Below are 9,850 nucleotides of genomic sequence, written 5' to 3'. Positions count from 1 at the left end.
TTTCCTCCTTCACCCAAAATCAAGTTCTAGTAGGCTTTTTTTCCCTGCATTTGGGCCCCCTTCTTTCTAACAGGAAGCTTTTGTTCTGAATTTGGAAATGTTCCAAACTGTCTCGACTTCAGGGCCAGAAAAAAAGCCAAATGTGGTCACAAGCGGGTTGGCTTGCAGTTCGGGTTATTCGTTGATTTGGTGATGAGCACCTGCTGGAACCCGCAGGCATTGGGGACATTTCAGGTGACTGATTCTGCCCCGAGCCAAAACCCAAGAAGGATGCAAGAGACTGTTGTCACGTGCAATTGGCAGCCAGAAATTCTTGCCGCTGCGTCAATGTTGCTTTTGGCCTCTCTGCCCTTTTCATGCTTTTCCGAGGGACGTCGCGTCCTGCAGTTTTCGCACCAGAACTGCAGCGTGTTCATACCTTGGCAACTTCTTTCTTTCTTTTTTTTCTGGAGAGCTCAGTTCATTCGGTAATTTTACCGATTTGACATGTCATCATCATTGCTTTTTTTTGTATGTGGGTGTGTATGTGCATGTGCGTGCGTGTGAGTGTGTATGCATTAGTTCACCTAAAAGCTATTAAAAAATCCCATACCGTTCATCGAACCCGAACACTTGAGAATCCAGCCAGAGTCGCGAGGCCGTCAACTTGTTGACGTCTGAGCTTCAACAATGACGACTTGGCACAAGAAAGCGATCAGGAAAAGCAGCTGAGTGCTGCTGACTCTCATTCAACAAGTTGAAATGGGATTTCTCCCCTCTTTGTAGAGGGTGTGCACACTTGCGCAACCACGTTAGCTCACCCCCCCCCCATTTTCTCTCGCAGTGCTTTTTTTTTGTTTTGTTCAATTGAGTTGTATCATGAATAGTGCCGCGGAAATACTCACGTATATAACAAATCAACTTTCAATCAAATTGCTACTTTCCTTTTCACTTTACACGAGGAGCAGTGGATCCGAAAGAAGCTCGCTCATATAGAGTACATTTTATTTCCAGCAACTTCAAACGAAACAACTTCTAAAGAGATTGTCAAGGCACTTGTATCGTTTATCCCCATTTTTGGGTCATCTGCAAAGCAATGGGATTGTCTCCTTTTTTTTTAACCACACAAAGATGGTATTCCAACAGGGGTGTGTACACTTTTTATATATGCTGTAGATATGGATAGATAGCCCGGTGTACTGTAGGGTTTAGTGCGATCCAGTGGCGAACTAATACAATCAAACGATATGGAGACGAGAGTAGACGCAGCAATATCCTCTTACGTCCTCCGTTCGCCAAGTTTCAGAAAGAAAATGGCGGGCAAACCTGGCAGCCGCCTGTTAAAATCCATGCATTATTACTTATTAATACTTCACCACTAGATGGCACTTTAATATGGTTGCTGTGGTCATCTCGTTCCCCTCTCGGGATGAATCCATTAAGTGTTTCTCTTTCGGTCTGTTTGCCATCCATCCATCCATTTTCCCAAGCGCTTTGATACGTCATGTCATCATATCACGTTACATAAAATGCCTACATTATTTGTATGGACAAGAATAGTCGAGCCCGCTGAGACGCGTCGTTCTACAATACGTCTGATGTTGTGTTTTCTTAACAATGTAGTGACGTCAAGTGCGAGAGCGATACATTGTGAAAGTAACGGACCGGAAACGAGCGTGTCACACGGAAGTGACGTAGTTTGGGCAGCTCATCGGCGGCGGATCCTGTAAATATTACCCAAAACAAACATGGCGGACGGTGAGTTCATTGTTGTTCATTTTCGTCTTTTAAATATGAATAATAACAATGACAATAATTAGACTTTTGTTCAAAGTTGCTTTGTTCCCCTTCAGTGTCGCATCACGAGCGACCTCAGAACGTTCGAGCAAATCGGCGGGCCTGATGCTAAGCTAACTAAACTTGCTAGCGCCAAGCAGCCGGCTGACCGAGCGTTCACAAATTCATCACGACGGCCACGCGCCACTTTTTTGTTTTGTTTTCACCTTTCTTTCTATCGCGACAAAACACAACAGCGACAGCAGCACCAAAGACGTCTGGGAGCACATTTTCAGGCTGTCCGAATGATAAATGACTTCAATTCTCTCTGCAGAGCACACGGACGCCGAGCACACGATGGAACATCCTCCTGTGAGTCTTCTTCTTCATCATCATCATCATCATCATCATCATCGCCCAAATTGCTCGCATGCTTGCAGTAAATGTGCAAAGTGCAAAGGATTGCATGACATACATTTCTTTCTATTTAACCTTTACTTGTAGAGGTAAGACACCTGAAAACATCGACGAAGATGAGTGAAACGAGGCATGAGTTGCACTAACTAAAACATTTTATAGTCAAGCGGTAACTTCAGTTGAAAATGTTCAACTTATTTTTGTGAGTCGAGTGCAGTGCCAAAAGTTCTGCATCATTGCAGGAAAAGAACTTTTTCTCTCTATCTTGGGATGAGGACGCCATTTTTCCAACACAAACGCAAAATCTTCACAAAGATGAGCAACGATAAATCGTAATTTTTGTTTTTAGGATGTGCGCATTGTCCATAAATATATGCAACAATTTCTAAATGCAAATGACTAAGGTGTTTAGTGAGTGTCCCTTAAATGGCGCCTTAAATTGATTGATTAGCGCTGCAGGCTAGAATATTTGTAAGGCGATTTGCTTCAAAGTGTGCACGCGCACGAAGCCATCCGAACAAAAGCGCCATCACGGCCAGCAAAGCGAGCAATCGGCGCCGCCGCCGACGTCCCTTGGACTCGCGAGCCAAGATGTTGATGGTGGTTTTTGTTGTGCTGCAGGCATCCGAAAACCCCCACGCAGAGTTTGGCCTGACGGACAGCATCCAGGTAAGCGCGCATGCGCACTCGCTCCAGCGTCGGCGTCAGATTTCCAGCGTGCCGTTTGTTTCGTTTTTCCCGTGCGCCAGAGGACGCTGGAGCAGGAGAAGACGTGTAAGCAGAAGGTGGACCTGCAGGCGCTGCCCACGCGCGCTTACCTGGACCAGACCGTGGTGCCCATCCTGCTGCAAGGCCTGGCCGTGCTGGCCAAGGAGAGGTCAGAGGTCAACCATCAAAACGCTCAACACATTTGCTTCAAAATCCAACTCCAGTGCGTCGGAAGCTCGCCACCGATTGGCTGACCACTTTCAAATATCCGTCAATAGGCTGATTCTATTTTTGTTTGTTGGCCAATATTTTTCCTTTGCGTTGTAAAGGTCAAACCGGAATTAAAAGCGAGCTTCGGCTGATTTGAATGGCGGTTGTCATGACGATGACTTCCAATTGAAAAGCAGCCGAGTGCTTTTTGTCCCGCTGCGATGCTTTGCCGCAATGTTTGTGTTTGCTGAAAAACACATTTATTTATTTATATATGGAGACAAATGATTTGAGATAGGAATAAATAGTTTGCTCGCTTGTTGCCAGAGCCCATTTTCAAGTGGTAATGTCAGTCTTCCGGTTCCTAATGAAGTGGCCTGTTGCTGTTGCTGTTGTTGTGCAGGCCGCTGAACCCCATCGAGTATCTGGCGGCGTTCCTCCTCAAGAACAAGTCGCAGTTTGACGAGCGCAACTGAACGCTTTTCCTGTTTGCCAATAAAAGCTCACACCACTTCAACTGGTAGCAACGGTTGCTTTTTTTATTGGGCCGTGTGGAAACACCCCCCCAAAAATCTTCAGGAGGTCAAAGTGCGCTGGCTCAGATGTAAAAGTGGTGCGCGGCCAGGTCGTCCATAAACGGTCGCACCAGCAAGTCGGTGGAAAAGTAGAAAATGAGGCCGAAGGTGATGGAGATGGGCAGCGCCGGCAGCGCTTTCTTGAAGATGGCCAGCAGCAGCAGTGTCACGCACAGACCCTGAAACACGGGTCACGCACGCGGGTCACACGCGGGTCACGCACACGGCCCCTATTGCAAAGTTCCTCTCCATCCGTACGCCTCCTGGCCTGCGGGGGGCGCTTGGCTTGTCGGTGCCAACATGCAGTACGGATGGACGGAGGAGCAAAACTGCCAACATGACAAAGAAATAAATGGCTAAAAGCAAAAATAAAAACAGATAGTTAATAATAATAATATCATTTCATAATTAAATCCCCCAAAATAAATCTAAATGGAAATAAAAACAATAAATAAATATACATCAATAAAAAACAAGATTCAAAACCTAAATATAAAAATAATTATAATTAAATGTCAATCAATAAATAAAAACGCTCTGTTCTCACATTTATTTCATGCTGCAGATGCTGGAAATGATATTCAAATGAGGGGGCGGTCCTAAGCGTGTTGCCGGCTTGCATGGAGAGCTCCAGCAATCTTGTCCACTGTCACCACAACTTGTCGAGTGACGAGTTGCCGACCCGGACCCGGACCCGCTCACTCCACCGTTGAAAGGCGGTCTGCAACGGCGGAGCCCAACCCAAGACACGCTTAGGACCGCCCCCTCATTTGAATATCATCTGCAGCATGAAATGAAGGTGAGAACAAAAGCGTTTTTATTGATTGATTGATATTTAATTCTATTTATATATTTATTTTATATTTTTTGAATCTCGTTTTTTATTTTTGTCATTTTACTTTTATTTAGGGATGTATATATTTCCATTTATGTTTATTTTTGGGATTTCATTTTTTTATATCGGTTATTATTTTTCCCTTTTGTCATTTATATATCCATTCATAATTTTTTTATTTTGGCAGTTTTGGTCCCCCACACGGAAGAAGACCCCAGAAAAAAAAAAGTGGCTGGCACAAATGTTCATTTTCATTATCGCAATTTGAAAATGGAAAGAGGAAAGAAAACAACATGTCATCATTTTTGGACGAGTCTCGCAAGTAAAAGGTTGACGTTGCCAAAAAAAAAGGCACTTGAAGTGTGCTGGCAATTGTTTTGATCTTTTTGGAACGCGTCCTCGTGTGCATGACAAAAAACCGATTTCATTTTGTAAACAAATCCACTAAACGGGCTTGATGGTCACGATTGGCCATCAAGTGTTGGAATCAAGGTGAGACGGACGGACGGACGGACGGCGGGCGTCTTACGATCAAGATGGCGACGAAGCAGGCGATGGTGGTGTTCCAGTCGCCGCCGCCGGCCGCCGCTTTGCCCACCAGGACGCTGTAGAAGATGAAGTCGCCCAGGCCCAGCTTGACGCCTCCTGCCACCCGTGTCAAACGCAGGTCACGCACGCACATCGCACGCACATCGCACGCACGCCGTCGTCGTGTCACTCACGCTCCTCCTCGTCCTCTTCCGCCATCGTCGTCGTCGTCGCCGTCCCCTCGTCGTCCGCCTCCTCATCTGTCACACACGGCAAAGTGAAGGAGAAACGTTTCCGGCAGCGGTGAGCCGGCGGGCGCTCACCTGCGGCACGTTCCGGCTCGCCGTCGCTCGCCATCCCCACGGTCCACGCCATGGCGGCTGCACAACGTCAACAAGATGCGACGTCACAAATGTGGGATTTGACACACGCGCGATGTCACAAGTTGCGAGCACGCCTTCGTTTGCGTAGCGTTTGCGTAGCGTTTGCGGCCGCTTACACGAGTAGATGAGGGCGGGGAAGATGGGCTCGTTGCGCTCCTGCGCCGTTTCCACCAGAACCCTCAGCGGACCTTTGGGACTCAGGACGGCCACCAAGTCTGCCGGGGACGCAGAGAGGGAAGAAGGCCGGTCACCAGGGCGGTTCCCGCCGCGCGGCCGTCGGACGCTTGCGGCGCTCACCGTAGACGGAGACGGCGGCCAGGATGAGCCAGGCCGACCACTCGGGCAGGTACTTGACGAAGACCAGCGCCATCAGCGCGCTGATTACGATCAGGTACGCCTGCTGCAGCGCCAGCGGACCCTTCCAGTGGATGCACGCCATCCCCACCGCGCCAAAGTTCCAGATCACAATGGCCGCCGTCGGGTAGTCCATGGCCACGTTGTACGTCTTCAGCACCTCGCTGTTCGGGGGGGGGCAGTAGACGTGCATCAGCCCATGTGGCGTCACATGACCATCGGCGGCGGCGCCTAAGAACTTCCCTGCCTCCTTTATTCAATTCATCTTCAACGTTCTTTCAATTTCCGGCCTTTCGGTTGCAATTCATGCATTGATTTCATTTCAATCCAATTGACATCATTTCCATTCTTCAAGTTGCAATTCGATTCAAATGTGGATTCTTTTGGTTGTGATCGGATTCCATTTTATTTCTTTGAAGTGGCCGTTTGATTCACTTAAGTTGCGATTCGATTGAATTTTTCTATGTGGGTTCTTGAAGTTGCAATTGGATGTCGGTTGATGTCGTTGCAATTCAATTTGTTTTTCTGGCTTGTAATTCAATTGTGATTCTTTCACATGCGATTGTTGACGTCAACGCTCTCGTTTGCAATTCAAATGTGATGAGTTCACTTGTATTTTTTTATGCAGGTCATTTTAATTTTGGAACGAGCGCTTTTATATCTCTTGCACGATACCAGCTCCGGGTCTCAGTTGGCTCGCGGTATTCCTGTACTGTCGTTTGGATTCTCCTGCTCCTTATGTGTATGTTTTTGTTTTTGGGGATTGTCAAAGCACCTTGTTTTTAAAGGCGCTATACAAATAAAGTTTTATTATGATGATGATGATTCTTTGAGTTGTGATTCAATTTGGTTTCAATTCCTTTTGTTGCCATTTGCTGGACGCGGCGGGCAGGATTTTTGAAAATTCTATGACCGAATGGTTTCACGCGTCAACCTCAAATGGAAACGGGCGCGGTCGCTCGGTCGCTCGCGTTCTCACCTGAGGTACATGAAAGAGAACCAGAAGAGCAGCAAGAGCGACGACAGGATGAGCCAACCGTGGATCAGCTGGCAACAAAGAGCAGAGCGGCGTCAAACGAGCAAAGATGGCGACGGGTGGGGAGGGGCGGGGCCTCGTCACCTTGTAGCAGCGGTACTTGTAGAGGACGACCAGGAAGACGGTCATGACCACGATGACGCTGATCATCACCACCGCGTTCAGGACCGAGTTGAGCAGGCGCCGGCCCACCGATGACGTGTTCTCCGTGAAGGGCGTGTAAATCCTGCGGGCCGCAGCGGCGGGGTTAACGGTGGCGGGCGGGGGTGGAGGACCCGGGCGGCGGCGGCGGCGGCGGCGACTCACAGCTGCTGGTCCGTCTTGTCGCTGTAGAAGTGGAGCGATTTGATGGTGGCGACCACCAGCAGCATGCACAGCGTGACCGGCACGAAGAGCATGATGACGTGCTTGGCGCCGTACTTGAGGCTCAGCTCCTCGTCGGCCGCCGCCGGATCCCCGCCGGCCTGTGGGGGCAAGCGGCGGACGCTACAAATGAGACATTTGCCTTCTTTAGCTAGCCCGGGCAGGGGGGGGGGGGGCACAGCCCTGCGTCTTTTCCATGTCTCCCTCCTCCAACACGGGTGAGGATGGTTTCTCCAGAGCTCGCTGATCATTTGAACCACCCGTGTCGGAGGAGGGAGACACGGTAAAACACGTAGCGTCGGGCTCTTGGACCCGGGTCCGCTAAGCCTTCCATTCAATTTGGCTTGTTCAGCTTGCCATTTGATTGGATTTCATTTCTTGAGCATTTGATTTGCTTGCATTTTTGCAACTTGTGCTACTCGTCAAGGTGCGGATGTGAACTGCTGCAGTGTGATGATGTCACCAGCACCGCTGTACTAGTAGCACTCAGTTGTGAGCCAGTGCACACGTTTGCCCGCCCGCCTGCCGCGAGTCGTACTAGAGCAGAGGTCGTGACCCGCGGTCCTGGAGCGCCAGCCGTCCCGCCTGTTTTGGATGTCTCGCTGCTCCAACACGCCTGATTGAAATCTTCAGAAGCCTGACCATTGAATCAGGCGTGTTGGAGGAGGCAAACATTGAAAAGAGGCAGGCAAGGACCAAAACCGGGACCAGGGTTCCCTCGCCCGCATTGATGTATCAACTTTCAGGTGAACTTTTACCCTTTGTGGCGAGCGCCCATCCGGCCCATCCGGCTCATCCGGCCGGTAGGACGGCACGGCAGGATTCTCTGATTGGACAAGCGCCGTCCGCTCCGTGTAGGCGTCGTCCTCGCTGTCTGAAACGTCCATGGCCACGCCCCCGACTCCGCCTGAAAAGACAAGCGCCTGATGACGTCGCCGCCAGATGCCTCCTGGTGGCCAGCAATGGCAAACACATGACAAAGGGCAACTTCAGGTATTGAAGGTGCGTTGAGTCGAAACCTTATTTGAACTATCCTATTTTGGAAAAAACGAGAGGACTGATCTTCTTCTTTTCTTTTTCTTTTTGAATGGTGATCTTTTTTGGCACAGCAGTGAAAAGTTGATATTTTTGTTGTCATGAATGTGAAAACATGCTAAGTGAGTTTTTGTGCGCATTTATGGCGGTCATTTCCGAAAGTGTGTCGTGCACTGCCATGTTTATGAAACACGTCAGCGAACAGCGACGTCCCATGAGCTCTTTCTTTTTCTATTGAAAGACAAAAGGGTTCCGTTGACTGTGAGTAGTTCTGCCTTCCTCAGAAGTTGTCCAAATGCGCGTGACCAATAATGAAAATACTTTACATTAGGCGTTTATTTTGAGGTCAATCAATCAATCATGTACGCCAACATTTAATTGTGGCCGACCTTTGTTTTCACAAATGCCAGAAGTGCTGCTATCAAATGATTAGCGGACCGACGACACGCCGCTTACACGACAGGAATAAAATGTTGCCATAAATCAATATGGAGGTGGATTTTTCAGCTTTCAGGTGCTAAACTCACAAATGACGAGCGGCCAGGATCTCTTCAAGATATTCAAATAGGCAACAGGGCAACATGTCGACAGACATTAGAACAGCACTCACAGAATACTTTTTTTTTTTTTTTTTTTTAATCCCTAGAGAAGGCGGACGGACGGACATGGACGAAGAGTACAGCAACTTCCTGAGTTAGGAGAGCAGAAGAAGTATTTTTCATGTGTGTTTGTATAACTGGACATATGGTAGAGTACTGCCTCCCAGTGGCCAAGGCAAGCACAGCACATTGAATCTGAAATCAGGATGCACAAAATGTTGCATTATTTACATTCCATTTCATTTTGTTGTCACTATAAAAAAAAAAAAAAGCACACAATTACACAGTGCTGGCTTTTCTTACCAAAATACAAAATTTAGGTTTTGGGGGCAAAAAGCAAAAATGCAACCTTACATGAAGCAAATCCGTTTTCAAATCATTTCTTTGTATCTGAATGTTTTCCATGAAAACATAAAACAAAAGTAAAAATACTGTTCTCTTTTGAAAGGGGAGAACAAAACGTCCGAATGTGAAGAAAAATAAAGTCACGCTTCGGCGTCGGATGTGAACTGACCAACAAGACGATTGCTCGTGCCTTCTCACGCCGGAAGAATCCTGGGCTTGACCCGAGCGCGACGTTTTTTTGGGCATCTTTGAAAAGGTTTGACGCTCAAACTTTACCTGTTTTGTTGCGCGAAGTGCCGTGAAGTCAGCCGCTCGCAACCCGGAAGTCAGCAGTTAGTCAGCTGATCGCAAGCCACGTGATCCACGTGACGTCACGTCGGCGCGGCTTGCGGAATGGAACGAGCACAAATCTGGTGTTATTGACTGCCATAAATAATGAATACAATTGAAAATTAAAACGTATATTAAATAAATAAATAAATAAAACAAATTAATTTAAGAGATGTGTTCTAATAGCCCCCAGTAATAGTCAGGTAACACAACAACCTTTTATTTATTTATATGATTCTCTTGGTGTTTATTTTACCATTTTTTAAAAATTGAAATCGAAGGGTATACTGACAAAAAAGGCCCAGAAGCCCACACCAAAAACATTAAAACTAATATTTTCATGGATAAGGAAGCCTAACAAGCCAACCAAGAGATGA

The 9,850-nt window shown here is 47.6% G+C and overlaps 2 protein-coding genes across 4 annotated transcripts; one reads left to right on the top strand and one right to left on the bottom strand.

Moving 5' to 3' along the window:
- Positions 1 to 1,611: 1,611 nt before the first annotated feature.
- Positions 1,612 to 3,607, top strand: dpy30 (dpy-30 histone methyltransferase complex regulatory subunit). Its single transcript, XM_086081936.1, has 5 exons — positions 1,612 to 1,737; positions 2,090 to 2,127; positions 2,794 to 2,841; positions 2,922 to 3,049; positions 3,494 to 3,607. Exons 1-5 carry the CDS (start codon positions 1,728 to 1,730, stop codon positions 3,564 to 3,566), a joined length of 297 nt encoding a protein of 98 aa, XP_085938062.1. The 5' UTR covers positions 1,612 to 1,727; the 3' UTR covers positions 3,567 to 3,607.
- psen2 (presenilin 2) lies at positions 3,603 to 9,522 on the bottom strand. 3 transcript variants are annotated; one of them, XM_086081933.1, is made up of 11 exons: positions 9,420 to 9,522; positions 7,923 to 8,071; positions 7,108 to 7,265; positions 6,886 to 7,027; positions 6,745 to 6,812; positions 5,709 to 5,929; positions 5,528 to 5,626; positions 5,352 to 5,408; positions 5,223 to 5,288; positions 5,030 to 5,145; positions 3,603 to 3,844 (listed from the first exon to the last, which is right to left on the bottom strand). In XM_086081933.1, exons 2-11 carry the CDS (start codon positions 8,049 to 8,051, stop codon positions 3,689 to 3,691), a joined length of 1,212 nt encoding a protein of 403 aa, XP_085938059.1. In that variant the 5' UTR covers positions 8,052 to 8,071; positions 9,420 to 9,522; the 3' UTR covers positions 3,603 to 3,688. The 3 variants fall into 3 exon arrangements, with proteins under 3 accessions (XP_085938059.1, XP_085938061.1, XP_085938060.1); XM_086081935.1 differs by having other exon boundaries at positions 9,313 to 9,452; XM_086081934.1 differs by lacking the exon at positions 9,420 to 9,522 and adding an exon at positions 8,727 to 8,874.
- Between the last annotated feature and the right edge of the window lie 328 nt (positions 9,523 to 9,850).

Source organism: Leptonotus elevatus, chromosome 8 (assembly GCF_054856555.1).
Source record: "Leptonotus elevatus isolate MCC_2025b chromosome 8, RoL_Lele_1.0, whole genome shotgun sequence".
In the NCBI taxonomy this organism is placed as follows: Eukaryota; Metazoa; Chordata; class Actinopteri; order Syngnathiformes; family Syngnathidae; genus Leptonotus; species Leptonotus elevatus.
This window is presented reverse-complemented; position numbering and strand designations above follow the sequence as displayed.